The sequence below is a fragment of the Zosterops lateralis genome (assembly GCF_965231275.1).
Source record: "Zosterops lateralis genome assembly, chromosome: 2".
Taxonomy (NCBI): Eukaryota; Metazoa; Chordata; class Aves; order Passeriformes; family Zosteropidae; genus Zosterops; species Zosterops lateralis.
This window is the reverse complement of record NC_139763.1, coordinates 40,451,202-40,472,558: the sequence shown is the minus strand read 5'-3', so window position 1 is coordinate 40,472,558 and position 21,357 is coordinate 40,451,202. Positions and strand designations below refer to the sequence as shown.

At 37.8% G+C, this 21,357-nt stretch overlaps 1 protein-coding gene across 5 annotated transcripts in view; it reads right to left on the bottom strand.

Annotated features, from left to right (window-relative positions):
- Positions 1-21,357, bottom strand: part of DOCK9 (dedicator of cytokinesis 9) — a gene marked incomplete at its 5' end in the record, with an annotated part of 111,962 nt that overhangs the window by 85,022 nt on the left and 5,583 nt on the right. For 4 of the 5 annotated variants that reach the window (XM_083881767.1, XM_083881762.1, XM_083881764.1 and 1 more), the window contains one exon: positions 9,415-9,576. The exons of the other annotated variant lie outside the window; for it this stretch is intronic. In XM_083881767.1, the coding sequence (XP_083737893.1) occupies positions 9,415-9,576 (162 nt within the window). Of the gene's footprint in view, positions 1-9,414; positions 9,577-21,357 lie in introns of those variants that run through there. 5 annotated transcript variants of the gene reach the window in all.

The following is a 21,357-nucleotide window of genomic DNA, read 5'->3' as shown; positions in this document are numbered from 1 at the left end:
TCTAAATGGAACATTGTTTTACCCTGGTCAGGTACTTCTCCTGAATGCATCTAAATTGCTTTAATTCAGTATAAATGTGATTTTTTTCCCCCCTGCCATTCTTCCTATTCTTCTCAAAACGTGACAAGGGACAAAAAGAAAGCCAACAGGTTAACATTTTTATAACATTAGTGTAAAGATATAGAAGTTATTTTTCCTTACAAATGACTAATGTGATTTCTAGCTTGCATTTCACTCACAGATATACCTTTAGAAGAGGTTCTTTCATTTAACAAAAACAGAAGTGTGAGACAGTACCTCTGGAACTGTATCCTGCATGAAATAGACCTTAACTGCCAAATTAATGAGTACTTCCAACATTTATTTTCTGCTGAAGACTTAATGATTACCTCAAGAATTTAATTAATTTGAAAATACTTAGAGGGGAAAAAACAAACAAACAAAAAAAACCACAGCAAAAATATCAAAGCAAACCAAACAAAAAAATTCTCAAGAGATATTGTTTATCCAGGCATCACAGTAAAAATACTTAAGTTACTTTATTAAAGCAGTGTATTGAAACAATTTACCAATAACACCTTAAATTTCAAAAAGTGAAAGATGAAAAACAGAACTTTAGGACAGGATGAAATTTTTATCATCTTGTTACATAGCTTTACCCTCCTTAACAGCAATTTTTTTAAAAAAGTAACAAAAAAGTACTCAATTTGTTGCAGCACTCAGTTATCTCAATAAGGATCAACAGAAAATCCAGGAAAACAATGCACACACAAAAATGTCCCTGTACAAAAGCTGACTGCATTTCTAACATGGCTCCCAAAACTGTGTGAAATTACCAACTGGACATCTATCTGCAAAATAACTCACATTATTATAGAAATAATGTAATTCATCTTTTTACAAATATAATGGCTTGAAGGACTTCACATGGTACTTTTATCAACAGTAGCTTTCACAGCATTTCCAACACCCAAACATTTGGCTCCCATCTTGCATCATATACTCCTAAGGAACAGCCTAAATAATTACAAAATTACATAGGTACAAAGTTCTCAGTATTTCTGGCAGATCCCAGCAATTCATCCAGCCAATTTCTGCCCAAAAGGGAAGTTCCTCACATACACTACCTTATCCTTTCAAATCACTTTCCACTTCAAGAACGTGTTTATCTAATCACAATATCACATAATAAAAAGCAAGTTATGGTAAAGGAACAGGCACTATATGAGAATTTCCTTTGAACTTTAATGGAAGAAAAGATGACTACCCAGCCTCCCTGTAGCAATAACCTAAAATCTGAGTAGTTTGGTTTGATGGCCCTACTTTTGCTTCAAGTCCTACTTAAAGTCTGCATCAAGATCACTAAACCTACTAGCTATAATTACAGCCATCAAACTTGCCTCTGTAAGCTGTTCTAGGGAAAGAACTGTTCTTAACCTATGGCAGCCGGTGGAGGCGGGGGGGAGCAAGAAAAGCAATAATATTACTGTAGGTTTGCATGTCCTGTATATGGGAAAAGAGATGGATTTGCTATAATTTGCTTAAACCCTACACCTGTTCTCTGCTCTGTGGCTACACTCTCTACTTTGTGGCTCTGAATTTCCTGGCAACTCACAGGATCTCTTAAAAAGTAATTCAAAAATGAGAAAGATGGATAACTGGAGGGGGGTTGGTGCTTTGTTTTGATAGGGCTTTGGGGGTAGGTTTCTTTTGCTTGGTTGGTTTCTAGTTTGGGGTGGATTTTTAAGACAGTAGCTCATCTGAAAATATGGACCCACTTTAGCGGGGTGACAAGGACCATGAAAAGCCAGTACTTCTTGCTCTCATCTGTATTAGTACAAGATATTCCAGCACTGCCTTCCCACACTTGGCAGCCTGCCTTGCAGCTGTATTCAAGGCTAACATTTCACAAGTCACTGGAAGATTCAGTGTTGCAGCTATACATATCTTAATGCTGCCAAGTTTCACAAGTGACCAGCAGATAAGCGCTTCCCTGGAAGAACATATTCACAAGTTCAAGAAAAAGGCTGATAGCAGATGGAATGCAGCATGCAATTCACCTGGCAATTCCCTGCCATGCTACACTTAGATGAAACAGAAAAAGTCATATAAAACTCAGGAAGACTCCTTCTGTGGCAAACCCTGCAAACATGTAATTTGCAGTCCCACCAATAAGCAGAACATTCTCAACTGGAAACAGGGATGAGAAAAGAAAATGTGTAAGACACAGATATGAGCGTGCTACACATTACGCAACTTTTCACTTTCTTTGGCAAAGCAAGAAATAAGCCTATTTTGTAACAGGGAGAACAACAAGCCCTCTTTGTAGAGGTATCTCTAAATCAGTATGAATGATACAATCTTAAATTTTGCATTGCAGGTAAAATTACTCTCAAAACGCTATTATTAGGGGGAAAGTTAAGTAGCCTGGATAGGACAGAGATGCTGAGATACTACACAGAAGAGATCTCAATCATGAGTAGGTTGCATCAACGAGAAAAGGTAACACCAATGTACAGGTCTGTACTACCATTCAAGAAGCTGGAATAAAAAGCCCTTTCTTTTAGTAGCAGTATAAGTTTAAAGGATTAATCTCAATTGGATCCATAGTGATTCTGCACCATGCACTTTTTAAAAGCTTTATTTCACAGAATAAGAATTTGGCTAAAGTTGTCAACACAAATATGGCATATCTCATTATACAGTAGCTTTGTTTGGACACTCTTACACTGTGACAAATAAAAACCAAAACAAGTGTAAAATCACAGTAGAGCTAAACAAAATAGAGATTAACTTTTGTCCATGTCACACATCTGCATACCCTTATCTATGAAGCATAAACTTGTGATGCAATTAATTAATTTCATGCCATCTTAGCAGGAATCTGTTTTCAGGCAAAACCAGTCCTTAAGGTCCCAGGAAAAAAAAAAAAAAAAAAAAAAAAAAAAAAAAAAAGTAGAGTTTAATATAGGAGACTTCAAGACTAAAACTGTACTTCTGAATTAACTACATTCTGACATATGTCCTCACAGACAGAACATACACAGCAGACTGACTGTGAGAACAGTATTGGACTAAAGATGGCTTTTTTCCTAACTGGACAGGACCTCATGACTATCAGAAACGAACAGGACAGAACAAACACACAAAAAGTGGATCAATCCCCCAATTCTGAAGCTCTCTCAAATGGAAGTAGTTCTGTGCAAAGCAATCTTGGGGGTAGTGGGGGGGGGCTTCCCACTGTGTATCACCAATCTTACATGACTTTTTCCAAGAACAATTTGCTCCTAGAGGAGAATGTTAATTCACCTCTCCCCTTGGGCTGAAGTAAGAGTACACTTTAGTTTGCGGCTCAACTGAAATACAGAAATGTCTGACTTCACACCCAAGAGTTTTAAGAACATTGCAAGTTAGCAGGTGGCTCCCAGCTTTGCTCTCCAGCATAAGATCCACCTGTTGAGTGGGTCCAGAGGAGGCCACAGTGCTGAAGCACCTCTCTGACAGACTTAGAGAGCTCAGATTGTTCAGCCTGGAGAAGAGAAGGCTCTGGGGAGACCTTAGAGCAGCCCTCCAGTACCTAAACAGGGCCAGTGACAGAGCTGGAGAGGGACTTTTTACAAGAGCCTGTAGAGACTGGACAAGGAGGAATATGTTTTAAACTGGAGGGTTGGTTTAGATGAGGTATTAGTAAGAAATTCACTAATGCGAGGCTGGTGAGGCACTGGCACAGGTTGCCCAGACAAGTTTGGATGCTCCACGCCTGGAGGTGTTCAAGGCCAGGTTGGATGGGGCTCTGAACAACCTGCTAGTGGAAGGTGTCCCTTCCAAATCAAACAAGTCCATGATTCTATGATTTATTTTAATTGCATTTAATTTCATGACAGAATAGGGTACCTACATCTATAGATGAGTCAAATGAGCACTTCAGGCTGTTCCTAAAGCAAGTGGATAGAAGTATTAATTGAGAAAGAGGAGCAGAGATGTGCTCTCCTTTCCATATGCTCATTAAGTCTAGACTCTAGTCTTAAAAGCCCCACCTGTGCAGCTTCTCCACCACAGAAGCTTCTTTTTATTATTCCTTAAATCCATATAAAACTTTATAGGGGGGTTACAGGAGTTGTTTTTGTTTTTTTTTTTTTTTAATGAGGTTTTCAGGGTGGTTTGGTTTTTTTTGTTTGGGGATTTTTTGTCTGTTTGATGGGGTTGTGTTGTTCTTTGGGGTTTTTTTAGCCCCACACCTTTTGAATTCTTTCATCACAGGATAGCCTTCTGCTACATTCAAAGGGAATATGTTTTCCACCTGGATGTAAATTGGTGCCATATTTTTTAGTTGGATATCTTTCTGTGTTAGTCCAATATATATTGTCATGGATGAACAATGGTTTACACATGTAGACTTGACCAACTATCCTGATTTTATCCCCAGACCTAAAGACTTTTTTCCTGAAGATAAAATGCTTGATCTTATTTTCTGCATGCCAGTGTACTGAGTGCCTGACAATCTGTTTCTGATAGTCCTCTCATGCATCTTTCAAAGACTTGTATTTGATGTAGGCACTACGTGCTTGGTGAATATGTGCTGCAATTTCCCCTGCTAAGAGGGCAGAGGGATGGACATTCGAGCATTCTTCCCAAAGGAATCTAATGAAAGGTCAAAACAAAAGAAATCTACAGAAACCATTAAGAGATTTAGCCAAAACTACAACTCAGCACATCAGACGCCAGGTTTTTATTCAGCCAGAGCAGTATAAGGAGATGAAAGGAGATAAAATAAGTGCTGTAATTCAAGTGACCCATGAAAAAAACCCCATGCCACAGTTAGATGCTGTACTCATACATATCTGTTTCTTCCTCATTAAGAGGCCTAATGAACCCTAATGGTCCTGTTGCTGATGAATAAAAGCCACTCATAATACAGTTACAAGTTGAAGCAAGTTATGGGAGTGTAACACAGACTAACCCGTACAAATTGTCTGCACACCATCACAGAATTGCTGCATAAGCTGTTTGGGCATATTAAATAAAACAACTTCCACTTACTCAGCACAATTACTTCCTTAGAACTCTCTCCTTTTTTATATTTCTACTTTATTTCTACCAAACCTTTCTACTTCATATAAACAAGTTGATACTAATTTGCAAATTCAGACAGCAAGAACACACCTTAATAATAAGCTGTTGAGTAAATTAAGGCTTTAAGGTTTATTTAAGATACAACACATATTAAATGAAGAAGAATCTTTTTTAAAATTTATACATATATAGTTTATGTTGAAATTAAAATATCTGCCACTTGAATGTCTTCTGTGGAGTTATTTCCAGAATGATGTAGCTCACTGCTGTCATTAGCCAATCTTCCCACATGCCCAGACTTTGGTGTATGTTAAAGATGTCACAGTTTATTAATAAACCAAATGACTCATGAGCAGCACAGGAAAAGCAGTCACCAAAAAACTCAGGAACACCTAACGATGACGCTGCTGTCAAGTCAATTGGTGATACAGACTAAGACACTGCAGCTACTAAAATGTAGCAGGTTCTGTTTCCAGCCAACACCTAAATCTACCATATTAAAAGCTGTCCACGTACTATTTCAAAATGCCCTGCATTTCTTCTCAGAAATTGTCTAAGTGCAATTCAGGTAACAGATATTTGCCACATCAGGGGTAACAAATTTAAAGACTACTTAAAATTATTAGGCCTCATCTTGCACAACCTACAGCTATCATACTACCTTAAGTACATTTACCAAACTGCAAGTTTCTAAAGCTTAATGAGAGAAATGGCAGCACCAAATGGGCCATTAGAAGCAAACTGAGCAGAAAGCATTTCAAGCATGGAAAAAAAGGAGTTGTTTTCTGCAATTTTCAGACAAATATATTAAAAAAGCTAATGTCCTTCAGCTCAGTCTGTCTCACTTCAGACTTTTCTAGCTCTTATGGGTGCTGGTAGCCCACTCACTCCAGCTTCTTCCATCACTGAATACTTCAAGGGGCTTGTTAGCAAGCCTCAAACTTTTTAAATTTTGCCAGTTCTAATATCACCACATCATTCATCCTTGCTCATTTTCCACCTCTGTCAATCACCCAAAACAGCTGTTTTGGACCTAACTTTTACAATAACATTTGACTCTGAGATGTTTGCCTATACAGTGATTTTAAAAAATTAAATTAATTTTAATATAAAAAGAAATAACATGCAATATCATTTTGAAAATTAATTTTTTTAAAATTACAGTAAAATTTAGACAAAATAAGTAAAGTAGACAAGCATCCAAGCTAGTATTCTGAAACTTTATCCTACAAGTTACTACAAAATTAAGCAAATTAAAATGTTTTCTCAACACTTGCCAAAAATAAATACGCCCAAGACGGGCATTTGGGGAAAATATAATTTCATTAATTTTGATGTAAGTTTTAACAGCATCTCAAACCAAATGTATAATCTTTTATTAAATAAAGATCTTCATCCATCTGGACCTAAAGATGCTAAGAGATCCCTTGTTCTAAGCAATACAAAGTGATAGGTTAGAAATGTTCCTGAAGCTAAGATACAGCATTTTCATTGCAAGTTTGAATGACATGAGATGGACAGAAATAAACTGTACTCCTGAGAAGACATTCTCACATGGGCTTTATCTTTCCTTCAAGCAATCAAAAGAGGAGGCTCTCTTAAGATAAAACACTATTAACCTCCTGACATCTGGGCTAAAGGGTAAATAAGAAAAACATGTTAAATCAACTGCCTCTGCCTCCTTTCTTCTCAGAGGAGGTGATTTTTCCTTCAAGGGAAGCTACTTCCTGAGAGTTTCTTATTCACTGGAAACTTTCAGGTTTTCAACACTTATTTTTACAATAGGATTAGTGTGTTGTTAAATGAAAGGACTCCCTGAAATTCGCTGGTGTTTTGACAATAGCTCTGTATCAGGAGATATTTGATCCCAAGTGGCTAAATAGACCTGACAGGAGGTACAGCCAAATAGGCTAAGCTAAGACATTGCAGCTCAGGTATGTGTTACTGCACAAACAAAGAGGTGAAACCACACACCCACCTGCATCTGTTGCAACAATCACCAAAATAAAAAACAACACAAGCAAGCAACACTGCTTTTGGTGTCACTCTTTTGGTCTTGGCTGTACAGGTTCTCTTCAAAGATGAGGTTCCTGGAGCTTTTGCCTCAATGCAGCTTCCTGGTGAGGAGCAACATGATTTCTCCCCCTGAAAACCACTACTTTGGAAAGGAAAGAGCTAGACAAGCTAGCTTTCATAACAGGGAGTACAGACATCATGTAATTCAAGAGATACAGAAGTCTTAGATACTTCTATGAGTTCCATAAAATCACTTGTCACTGTTGCTAGGACTGCAGTATCTTTCCCTGTCTTCCCATTCTTCAGAGAATCCCACTTCCCAATCTTCAGGGCCAAGTCTGTAGCAACTGCTCCCCAGCCTCAGACAGCACCTGAGAAACCAATAGCCAGTGCCAGCTCTGATTATCAAGAGCATGACCTTTAAACAAAGTCCTGGTTTTTTCTCGTAAAACCCTGATCTTTATCTGTATGGACTACACTGGTCCAGTACAAAGAACAGGATGTCATTCTGACCCCTCAATTCTGCACATTCCTCCCAACCAACCTTCAGGTATTTTTCCCAGGAAAATACCTTATCTTAATCCACTACTTCCAGTTAAACCAAGCTAACAAAGCCAGACAGGAAAATTCAGAAAAATAATACCATTATTTAAAAGCATCCAGACATTTTGGAGTTGGAAAAAATCCAACCCCTTTAAGAGACAGATGTGGAACTTCAGTTATAAATGGCAGATTAAGCACATTTTGTGCTTAATCTTGTCAGTTTGTACCAATTCTGTAGGACTTAATTGAAGAAAAATTATTGCTGGAACAGTATCATGTGAAACAAAGAAGAAATATATACAAAAAAATTTCACTGCATACTCTAAGTTACACTAAGTCATATTACATTAAAAAAGAAGTATTTCTTCATTCACTTGCCCAACTATATGTAGAATTCCAGGCCAATAAGGGTGTCAGGTCTTAAATTCAATAGGTTACTGAAGTTATTGAAAGTATTCATTACACAGAATTTAAAAAATTTATTTAACAAATTTCTAATATTCTGTATGAGACTAACTTAAAAATGGCTAACAGTGTAAAAAGGCTTTAAATACCCAGAGGAAGCCATTTTATTTGTAATATCAAACCATATTAAGCAAATGCAATGCTATCATGAAGGGTAATATACATACTATAAGTTATTTTAAGGATCTGAAGACAGTTCAGATTATTCTGTGTTCTCTCCTAGAAGCTTGTGTGTGTATCCATGTTGAGAAATATACATATATGTGTGCATACATATACACACGTGTATATAGACAGACTCACACATATGTGCAACCACACACCTCTTTTTTTCCCTTAAAATTTATTCAGCAAAAAAAAAAAGGACCTTAAGAGCACAAAGGAAACAAAAGCTTTATGAAATTTCTAGAGACTTTCCATAGCTGCAATTGCACAGCACGGGTATGCCAGCAAGATATCAAGCTCAAAATCTGTCCAGCTATTTCAGTGTACCACGCCCCTCTTATCCCAACTGCCGAGACAGTGACAAAGCAATTAGCAAGTAAACTCAAATTGGTTTGAATTAATATTCAAATCCTTAACTAGCCCAATTGTGAAGCAAGCTATGCACATTAGTTAGCTCTTGCAATTCCACCCCCTCAAGCCTAAATGTAATACACCTGACCACAAACACGTCAGTAACCTGGGGGGTACAAAGACCACAGTCTCACTTTAAAGCCTGGTTTCTTTACATCAGGAAACATCTAAAAAGCCTTTGAGAGCAAAGCAGGTTCAGGAAACAGTTAGTGCTCCCTTTAACCATTTTTTTTTCCTTCTAGAATGCTCCCATATCCCTTTCAGTAAGTTAAACAGAAATAGAAGAGTTAAATGGTTTCAGAGAAAAAAAATACACTCAAATCCATAAGAAAAAAATAAACCTTAAATGCTGGGTTACTGTTTCCTCAACAATGCCTTCCTTAGTTTTTTCAAATAACATAATCATCAGTTGTTCTTCAGTCCAAGTGCAAAATACATTCCAAGAGTATGTTTAGAAAGATCTAACAGCAGACAATCTTCTACAACAATTAGAGTGGAAACTCTTCAGAGCTATCAATACAAATCTAAATTATATAAGGAATATGAATCTTAAGCTTTAACATTACAGCTGCATGCACACATACATAACATGCCACAGACATGCACTAACATCCTACAATATCAGGACAAGATACATATCCATGCCTGTACATAGCAGATGCTAAATAAACATGCTATTCTGGTTTTAGTTTAGCTTTCAATTAGTAGATAAAATTATTAATGAAGCAAGTTTTTATTTACCAGGAATGAATGAATCAATATTTCTGAATCTTCATCTGGCAAGCTGAATGCTGTGTATTCAAGGGCATTGTTTTCCCCTTGCTGTTTGCACATATAACCACAGTTTCTCTCAAAAACTGTACGAATGCCTTTAAACAGAATCACACTTGTCGTGCAACCCATTCCCAATCTGTTGAATTTTGCATTTCTAGCAGCCCTGATTGCATTTGCAGAATGTCTTCTTCCGTTGCTCGACTCGAGTGATTTTCCTGTGCTGTGCAGAAATATTTCTTTGTACAATCCTCATTATGTCCCACATTTAGTATGTTCCTCGACTAGAAACCATCAGCTACTGAAATGTAATCCTATTTGCTTAAGCCAAATACTGCCAAAAATCCAGCCGCTGAAGAGAAAAAATCAGAGGGCGATGAAAAGCAAAGGATACCTCAGCTGTAGAAGATAGGAGGCTTTCAGCATGTGCTGTACTCCACCACAGAGATGAAAAGACATTCCAAGGGGTTATGGAAAGAGCTCCTATATTCAGAGATCCTTAGAACATAATCAAAGATGAAAGGAAACTGCAAAGATACTGCTGCAGTTTCTGCTGCCAGCCACAAAGAATCCTCATCTGCTGCAAGAAAGCAGTCTCCCAGAATGCTTAGCACAGAGTTCGTACTGGCAAACACTTCTTTACTTGACCTATATGTGCTTTTGATTATCTGAAACAAAAAGCTTCAATATAAAAACCTGAAAATATGAAGGGGAAATTCTTAAATCACTGCTGCTATGCAAAAAACCCAGCATGCTATATTTCTTTCAATCAAATCTGTATGTCAGAGCATGCTATTATCAGTTCAGGCAAACCACAAGGGAGCTGAAGACTCTTCACTTTTCCTTTTCCTGTTTACATGCAAAGTTATATGTCAGTTCCCACCTGCCAAAAGCTGAATTTATTAGTCCTTGATTGCAAATAATCAATAGTCATAAAAGTAGGGGGGAAAAAATACTATCTAGTTCAGATCAACATCCACCTCTAAGACAAAAACATAGAATGTAATTAAAAATCCATACATTTCTTGGCTTTATAGTGACTCACACCTGTACTGACTGAATTTATCACTATAGGACACTAGTTTGCATATTGCGCCAGTATCTGTTGTACAAGTACATAAATATCTTTAACTGACACTGAGAAGAAATGTTAAATTTTTAAAACTACTTTTAAAGGCAAGCAATTTGCAAAAAATAACTGTCCCAATCCACATCACAAGAGTGCCATACCACCCCGTGAAAGAGTGCTGGTGAGTTTTATATTTCTGCTAAACTGAAAGCACTGAGATATATTTACCTATTTACTTACCAAATTGTAAAATTGGATGAAAAAAGTGCTCTCACAAAATCACAGTTGTTGCAGTGGAGTTAAAACAAGCTAAATTAAAAGCATGAAGGGAGGGAATAAACAGATTCTAGATGTCAGCTACAGATTTGTCCCCATGCAAGTTTTCTTCTCAAGGAAATATTTGCACGCTATAATGATACTTCACAAGAAGTATTTCAGACTAAATAGCATTCTTCCCTAACATCTACCTACCTAATACATGTCAATATGCTTCTCATAATATTTCTAACCTAGATAAAATAATAACATGCAGACACATCAATTAAAAAAACCCAAAACCTCAACAATATTTGACAGTGATCCAAGTAGTTCCTGTCAGTCCCATAGTCACAAAGGCAGAAGTTAGACCATTTCTCGTATTGGGAGAAATACCAATTGTTTTAAGGCAGTTCTGCTAATAATGAACAGCTTTATCATGAGGGAGAACAAAGAAGGTCATGGTGAAGAATTTGGCTTTATTAGTAGAATAAATTCTACTACGAAGGACAGATACTTCATACATAACCATGAACCTTGCACAGCAACATCACCCTACCTATCCTGCCCTCTTTGAAAAGAAGAAGTAGGTCAGTGAGGGAAATGCAGTGCTCCATTCACTAAGGCTGGATAAAAAACATCCCTGCAAACATGCAAGGGAAAACAGTCATGGGAATTACCACAGAAGGCATTCCCCAAAAATATATTCAAGTCAACTGTTTCTAGTGCAGAAGCCCATTTCATTCCCATCTGAAATGTAGGATTACACAGACCTGACAAAGTTCAGGCTACAAACATGGTATCAAAAGTTAAGAGATCATTAAAAGGAAGCAATATTTAGAGAGTTTTTCATGCCATTTCAAAGACTTCATAATAGCAAATGCCTTTAGAAAAAAAAAAAAAAAAAAAGAAAAGAAGTAGCTTATGCCTTAAGAGAGTATGAGAAAAACAGGTCAGCTAACAAGAAATTATCATGCACTAAGACAGTTCTCCCAAATATCTAGAAAATTACCTTACTTGTAAAATACTAGGTAGGTTAGAGAGAAACAGGAAGACAAAAAAAATTAATTTGAAAGGACAAACACCATAGTCTAACTCAGGTTGGAAATGACCCTGGGAGGTGTTCTAATTCAAAACCAATTAAGAGAAAATTTAATTCCAACTATATTTTGAATAAATTTAGCAGCATGTTTCTAAAGTATTTCAGAAACAGCAACTGAAACTGACATGAATCAACACAATGGTAACACCACCATAAAAATCATCTTCATCACAGTCTAACAACTTCCTCCCGAAAGGAAAGGGAGGGGCAGACACTAATCTCTTCTCTGTGGTGACCAGTGACAGGACTAAGGGAATGGCCCAAAGGTGCGTCAGCAGAGGTTTAGATTGGATAATAGAAAAATGTTCTTCACCCACAGGGTGGTTGGACACTGGCACAGGCTCTCCAGGGCAGTGGTCACAGCACTGACCTGACAGAGCTCAAGAAGTATTTGGACAATGCTCTCAGGCACATGGTGTGACTCTCAGAAATGGTCCAGTGTAGGGATAGGAGTCAGACTTGATGATCCTTGTGGGTCCCATTCAACTCGGCTTATTCTCTGATACTGTGAGTCCAAATAGAGCTTGAAAGGGAAATAATTATAGGGACATGAGGGGTGGGAAGAAACCACAGGGAGCAGGAGAAATCTGGATAGTATACAATGCAAAGAAGTCTGCCAACAAGCAGACTTTTTATTAATTTGGTGCAAAGTGGAAGTTTCCAGCTTCATTAAGGAGATTCCTTCAATAGTAATGAGCAACCACACTGCACAAGCAGTGATCATCCAGGCAGCAGTGTGACACAATGCAATATTATTCACCTCAGTATCACATCTCAAAGTGAAATGGTGTCATGGATTAGTAAAGGTATTGCCCTATTTAGTGTTCCCACTGAAACACTCCAAACCATGTGGTTCTCATTCACTGCCCCCTGCTCTTCTACCACGTGGGTGGCTGGAGAAGAGAACTGGAGGCATAAAAGGTAAAGATCACAGGCTGAGATAGAAACAATTTACTGGAAAGAGCCATTCAATAAGAAAACACAGTAACAGCAGCAATACTAATAACAGTGTACAAGAAAGAGGTGAACAATTCACACAATTGCTCACCACACACCCCTGGTAATACCAGAACCACCATCACACTACTCCCACAGCAATAGACCCTCTCCCCTGTCCCCAGAAAATGACATAAAGTGGTAGAGAATAACCTCTGGGAACGAGCCATGCCCCCTCCTGGTTACTGCAAATATTAACCCTGTCCTGGCCAGAACCAGGACAAATGAGAGGCCATAAAAATTCTTACAAAGGTCTGACAGCACTTTGCCCATTGAAGAGAGCTAAAAGACAGCCCAAAGTAGGTAAAAGTCTTAATCCAATGGTAAAAATACCAAAGCAGAACAAACCAATATATGAAGAAGCCCAGACTGTATATAGGAGCAGCAAACTACTCATTGCAAACTGCCTTTAGCTGAGCCTGGGTTATGGAAAGGTCCTTTTCCATAAAGCAGAGAGTGGAGGGGAGGAACATAAGGCTATAGGGAGGAGACAACACTAATGCCTGTCTGCTCTTGGTTTATGAAAAAAGGCCTGCAGCAGAAAGCATGCAGATTTACAAGCTATTTGTGTTAGTATGCATTGTAAATATTACACCCCTAGGCCAAACCCCTCATTTATATGGGGAACAACAAGCTCCTCCCTGCTATATACTACATTCAGTCTGTACTGACTGCACCATGAGGACAAAGAAATTATTTAGCTGTGTTAGCTCCAGATTGTTCAGAATCATGTATTTTTGAGACATGTTCTTTTGGAAAAGGATTAAGAAGTTCTAGTTTCCTTCCAAAAACCAAAATTGTTTTAAGGGCCTAACCACTCCTCTGATTACAGTAAATTACTAATAATCACTTTGCATTTGGGAACTGGTGGATTTCAAACCAACATGTTAAGTAATCCTTTGATAATCAAGTGAGTTCCAAGGAAACATAATGACAGGTACAAATTAAATGTATGTTAGCAATTAGTTCTAAACAATGTTTACAAGTTCCCATTTGACAATGTTTAACATATATGAAGGTTAGAGAATCAACCTGGGTTGATATGAAATCTTCAGCTCATCCTATAAAATTCTCACTATCAAAATGAGAACTTAGAGACTCCTAGACAGAAACTGAACAGTTAAGAGGATAGAGGTCAAACTAGGGAGACTTTGCAATTGAATGGGTTACTAAAAATCATTCTTCTGTCTTCAGAAAAGCCACTACTAAAGGAAAACACTTCATAAAGATACAGCCTCATATCTGCAAGAGAAAATACTTCAGGTAGGATTCAGGCACCTAAATCCTGTCATGAGAACCCAAAGATATTCTTAATCTTTTGAACTATCAGAAGCAGGTACTTGTATTTTTACCTACAAAGTTGTCCATGACATTTAAAATGCCCAAACTAATACCATCTTGACATGACTGAATGTCTGGTTCCTTAGAGCTCTTAACACATCCTGACTGAATTCTGCTTTTCACAAAACATGACAGTATTTGTAGATGGAGCACTACCTCTCATCTGGCAGTTCCCTGTATATTGGCTCAGAACACCACAGATGGGGCCCTAAAGCCTCCTCGGTCCAGATGTGAAAACCAACATCACTTGGCATTTTTGGAGTGCCTTAAAACCCAATGACAGTATTTGAAAAGCAACATACTCGCTTCTGCCTGAAAAAGCTGTGCTGCAGAAAGGATATGACGATCCAATAGCCCTGCAAGAGTAAAATGAAGTGTATATAAAACACTTCACACTTAATAGGAATGTTCATAGCGAACTAGAAAGTTCAGGTGCTGGTTCCTTTTGCAAAAACTGTTTCTACAATGATTGCTGCATGCAGATTTCATAGAAGAGTCTTATCAGGCAATTCTCTTCAAGAAGAAATGTTTCTTCATAAAGAAGAAACTATGCTGTAAGTTTCTTTGTGGCCACAACAGTGAGTTTAATTTTGTCTTAAAATTCTTAAGCACTTGATTTGTTAAAACTAGTGCAGAGAATGTGTTTGAATACAGATAATCCTTAGAAACTCTCATATATGCTCTCCAAAATGGTAAGAAGAATATGGAAAAGTCTCCCATAGCATCCTTGTACCCCAATTAGCTAGATGTGGTCTGGATCAGTGGACAAGGATGGATGAGTGGATAAGGATGACATCCAGTTGAACAGCAAGTTGAACATGCTGAGCAGGCTCCTCAGTACAAGAAAGATATTGACATATTGGACTGAGTCTAATGGAGGGCCATCATGGTGTTTCATGTATGAGAAAAATCTAAGAGATCTTGCATAGTTCAGCCTTAACTTAAGGCTAAAAGGAAATCTTATTGCTGTTGCAATACCTAATGGGGAGCTAGAGAGAAGAGCCAGACTCTTCTTGAGGATACAGTCACAGAACAGAAGAAAACAGACAGAATATTCCATTTGCATACAAGGATTTTTTTTTTTTAAACCATGAAGACTGACAGCTACTGGCATTCAAGTATTTCCACCTTTGTGGATATTAAAACCACATTGTGACAGCCTCTGAGCAATCTGCTCTAACCAGATCTTTTTTGAGCAAGAGATTGCAGTAAGTGATTTCCAGAGATCTGCATTTCAGCCAGTGCATTTCCACGATTCTGTGGTGGTACACCAGATAGCCACAGACTAACCACTGAAACAGAGAAAGACAAAAGCTCCAAGAGAATTCTGTCCTTCAGAAGAAAGCTGGTATAGTTACTCCAGGAGGTAGTCTTGAGAACAACATGGTTAAATTCCCAGTAATTTTGACTGAGCATCTGTGCACTCTTCACCCTAAGAATAGATTTTCACCCAACAGAACCAAAAAGCTACCATGACATTAGAAGTACTGAGTACAGCACCAGGCTGAAGATCAGAGGCATTTTATCATTCATACAAGATGCCATAAATATCAAAGATTACATCAAAAGTAAAAGGAAATGCTTAGAAAATTGGAGCAATCTGTCCTACCTGGACAAGGTATCTTTTTATGTCTAATATGCCTTTTATGTATTTAGGGAAGTGAGGAGGCACAAATGAAGCAATCTAAGAAATGCTGTTTCAAATCCTACATACATATATGACAGGTAGGCGCTTATGGAGAGATGCACACAGATTTATAGCCCTGCTAGTTGCAAAATGCTAAATATCTTAGCTAATAGTTTTAGGTTTCGTATTTGAGAACTGCAGAAAGTTCAGTTTTCTCACAGGTCCATTCTTACATGAGTAACAATACACTTTGACCCACAGATGAGCAATGGGATCTGCCAGTTCTGTGCCTTAAGTTCAAACTTAAATATACCTTGAGGATAGACATAATAAGAATAACTGAAAGAACTTTGGGAAGTTGTCCAAGCCAATCTAAACTGAATAAATGAGGATTTATTGGTAAGCACGAGACATAAAACACCTACCCTTTTTAATACTGCAAGCCATAACACAGGATTTCTGATATTGAAATATGCTCACTGGACTCCATCTAGTGGTCACCTAACTTCCAGCTTTCTGAAGCTGAAGTGGTTATTCTGTGATTTTAAGTAACTGATACAATAACTATAAGAGAAAATTTTTACTACCATTTGAGAGATACAAACCAAGACAGTAATTATAGGATATTATTTTAGAAACACAGATGAAACCATGATGGAATAAATAATGGTTAACAATACAGAAGACTAGGGAAAAAATTAAAATCTATTTTTTTAGCAAGCTTACTGTATTGAGGTAAGAGCAGAGGAAACTTCAGGCTCAGACATCCTTTTTTTACTTTTAATTTGCCTAAGGTCATTCAGGTTCAGGTCTTTCTCCTTTCCTTTGTTCCGAGCTCTGCCAGGAACAAGTTCCAACTTCCCCTACAGGAGATGATTTGCTGCCAAAATATTATGCTGGATGCTTTGTCCCTTGAACTTTATCAGCAAGACTGTATACAGCAGGATTATTTGATTTTTCTTCCTATTAGGAACCTCATATTTAATGTGAGGAAAAGCTTACTGGATCATGTTGTATGCTCTGGCCGGGAAGAAATGAATATAGCAACTATATTAAGCCATATACAACACCAAAGTGGTAACAAGCCTGGCAAGCAACAATCCCAGGACAATTTCCAAAGGAAACTAGAATAGCATCCTTCAAATAATTATGATGTGTGTCATCTACTCATTAACCTGAATGCTCTTTTTAAACTCACTGACGTTTGAGGACAACACAGATTTAAAATCCCTTTTGGACTAGCAAACATGAGAATCTTATTCCTATCTTATTTTCACAAAGCTTCAGTTCTGTACCATTCTATTGCCTGGCTGTAGTCTCTTACCACCACAGCTGCTAACAAGCTTGGAAAGGCATCAAGTGAAGGGCAAGCAGACTCTGTCAGAATCAGCACCCTAGTGAAGAACAGAACTTCTTCTGAAACCAAGGGATATAAAGACCATTACACAACATTAAAGAACAGTGAAATAATATTGTCAATGCAATCAAATTGGAAAATGGATGACAACCTTTCCATCACCTTAGAACTCAAGCTCCTTTTCTGTATGTTGACACCCACATTATTTCCATTTGACTTTTGAGTTCTTGACAAACCTGTTAAAATGAGAACAAGAACTATTGTACTGACATTTACCTCTCCATGGAAAAAAACGAGCTCTTTCTGTGGAGCATCTACCTTCTCATTCATGTTTTAGCACTCCCTTCAGCCTACCAAGGGCAGCTGTGTGTTGGGCAGCAAGATCATCTATCTCCATGTCAAAACCAAAGCATCCAAAGGCAGTGGAGGCTCTGGATCTGCAGACCAAAACCAAATTTTATGTCTATAAACTCAGCCACATTGGATTCCAGGCTCCTGAAATTAACTACTTTACTATTTGGGTGTTATAACAAGTGAAATGTATTACATCCTGCACTGATGTAATCTGATCTTTAAATGCTTTCTCTACTTCAAATTATGCAAGCATTATCTATTCTGAATTCTCCCACTCTGTTGGGAGAATAATTTTATAGTAGTCAAAATACAAGCTTCTGTCTTATCTCTGAATTCAACAAGCAACACCTCCCCACCTACAGAGTACCTGGTAGTACTAAAAACAGTTTTGTCTATGCCTCAAATTTCCAAACCCAGATCAGTATCTGTCAACAGGCCATTTCTTTTTAAGTCAATAGCTACACCTGAGTATCAAAAAGCACCCAGAAGTACACAAAGCAGCAGCTAAGGATTATTTATTTACACTGATGGATCTATATTACAGGCTTCTCTGAACTCTAGCAGCTATGGATCAGCATTACACCTTCTCAGGTTTGTTTTGACTACATTTATGTGTTCACCTTTCTTGGGTTGTTTTTTTTTTTTTTTTCACTTTGGGTGGTTTGGCATTGTTTCTCTTGTTTTCTTTGGGTTTGGGGAAAAGTTGTGTTTTAAAGCATATTTAGGTAGCTTAGCTAATTTTTTGTGAGGTCACTTGATATTTCCACTGCATAAACAAATACGCTTCTTAGCATAAGAAACTTCAGAAAGGACTATTTGATTTTGACTTGTAAGGACTGTAACTCTACTCATCCTTCCCTGAAAACTTTAAATTAGTTTAGAAGAGTAAGGTATCATTTTGAAAAGTGACTACTTCTGTAGATTTGGTGTCCTACATTTTTTATTTTCCAGTAGTCTTTCCTAGAATTGTTACTAGAAGAAATTTTCCATGGGTACTATAAATACAGTTAGGAGAAAAAAAAAACCTGCCTAAATCATGTTTCCTTGATTTGGTCAGAATTATAAGAGTTGACACTCCTTCTGAACTATCGTTACTGAGAATGTTGCACAAAACAAGGTCTGCTTTGCATTTAACCTTTCCACAGAAATACTGTGAATCTGATTTTTTAGGCAACGTGCAGTCTCAGCTGACTTTTTTCTTCCTCCTCCCAGTCTTCAGATTGAAAAATGATCCAGAACTTTCATGGGTTTCTTTTACTTTTTTTTTTTTAAATACAATTGCAGGGGTTGAATTACAAATTTTGTTCTAAAGCTACCTGGCATCCTTTTCATCAGCTACCAAGCTGAAAAAAAAAAAAAATCTAGCTGGTTCTGTAGTGAAATTTCTATTCTTTCTATTCAGAGAGGGCCCCAACCCAAAACTTGGCCTGGACCCGGAGGTTTAAAACTAGAATTCCAGAAAAAGCCTCCATTAACACTGACACCACCAAGAACTCCAGTCTGAAACAGCCTGCAATCTGCTTGATGTACTGGATGTACTGGAGAGAGCACAGCAATGGGCCATAAAGATGATTAAGGAACTGGAGCACCCCTCCCACGAGGACAATCAGAGAGCTGGGACTGTTCAGCCTGGAGAAGGCTCAGGGGAATCCCATCAATGTATATAAATACCTGCAGGGAGGGTGCAAAGAGGACAGAGCCAGGCGCTGCTCATTGATGCCCAGTGACAGGGCTGGAGGCAATGGGCACAACCTGAAACACAAGAACAGGTTACCTCTGAACATCAGGAAACACTCTTCACTGTGAGGGTGACCGAGCACTGGCACAGGCTGCCCAGAGAGGTTGTGGAGTCTCCATCCTTGGAGATCCTCAAAAGCTTTTTGGACACAGCCTTGGCAACCAGCTCTAGGTGATGCTGCATGAGGCAGAAGGTTGGATCAAACGACCTCCAGCTCAGGCAACCTGGGACTGTGTGATAGAACCATGGCACTCCTTCACATCCCATCCCTTGGAGAGATCTTTCCAGCTGCCTTTTTTTTTTTATTCTGAATATTCATCACTAGGCCCAAGGTAACAGTGCCTTATACAGAGCCCTAGTTACAGAATGAAATGGTTAGTTTCACCATCCTGAGGTGCCAGACCCAGACTTTTTAACAAGGACTTTTGGTTTCTTCTTCCTAATTTTTCCTCTCATTCGAACTACCAGGAATCTCTGGACACAGAGAATGGAGAAGACAGAGCCTAGATTTCCCATTCCTCCTCTTATATCTGATTCAGTGGGCACAGATGAGGAAGGAGTTGACAAACTGTTCTAACAGATGCAACAATACATCCTTACACTAACAAAGAATCCCATCCCTCACTCTTTGCAGTCACATTAAGACTTTTTATTTTCTTACTGTATCTGTAGCAAAGCTGCTATTTCTCCCAACTAGTCACAACGTGAGCATAAGTAGAAGACAACATGAGCAACAGATGTTGAATTTCTCTGACCAAACATTTGTGGTCCATGAGACTTTTCTTCATAAACCCTGTGCAGAGCTTCTAAGCAACTTTTGGAAGACCTTCAGAAAATCCAGCACCTTTTTTTCCAAAGCAGAGTCCATCCAACCAATGAAATTCTAGCCCTTGCTCAATACAAGAAATCTAGTCCATAATGTTAAAAGGGTTCATTTTTAATGTGTGCTAATTTAATGCATTTTTAGTGCCAGAAGAAATCTCTATTCTGAGATAATACATACTCACTTTCATTCTCACAAAAAGAACTTTACTTAAATATAAAATTAGAAAAAACAACCCATAGCTTTCTCAAGATGCAATACCTACCACTATCTCATAAATTATTAAATTTAAGAGGCAAAAGACATCGGTGACTCTGGATGAAGACAGAATGTAAACCACCTTCTACAAATCAATCAATCTATCTATCTATCTATCTATCTTCTAAATTAAGGTCTTGAATAAGTTACATGACCAGAATTATTGGAGTATCTTCTTGCCTTTAGAAATAAGTTATTTCAAAAATACTTCAATGAGAAAAGTGTTGTGTAATTCATGGACTACTTGTGCAACTTTTCTGTCTTACATAATTAATGCTTTTCATGGACACAGACAATCTAAGGAGGAGCAAGGGAAAATGGATTTGTCTTTAATCTCATAAAAATGATGGAGTATCCAAGTCCAATGAAGTACTTCAGACTGGTCAATTTCAAAATCAAATATAAACACTAGCTAAGGGAAGAAGTTTTACATATATATTATTTTAATACTTTTTTTTATAGTCATGATGCATTAGTAAGTTCTTCAGCCACCATCAGAAACTTCAGGTCTAAATGAGAGCTTCCTGGACACCAGCAAGGAAGATGTTATTGCACCTTTTATCTACATAAAGAAACAGTGCCATAAAAATACCTTTAACAATTGCAAAAATTCTTAAATAAAAGCAATATAGACTATACATTTCTCAGGAGGCCACAATCAAGCTTCCTGCTGTTCTGAAAACTGAACTCCCCTTATTTGCTTCAACAACTTATGAATAACCTTTCATTATTTTTTAGAGCAGACCCACATGAATTCGTCAGAATCCGCAAGTTACCTCAAAATTACAAATATCTGGTGAAATTGGTGGTCATCTAATCTCAGGCATACACTACTCACAGAGGCCTCAATGACCACATAGGCTTAAAAGTTACTTGAGCATTCACACCTATGCAACAGAAAAAAGTTTACACTAAGGGTCTAGTTTTCAAGATGAGTGGTTACAGACCTTTTTGAAGCATTTGCATTGAAGTATAATGCAGCATAATCAATGA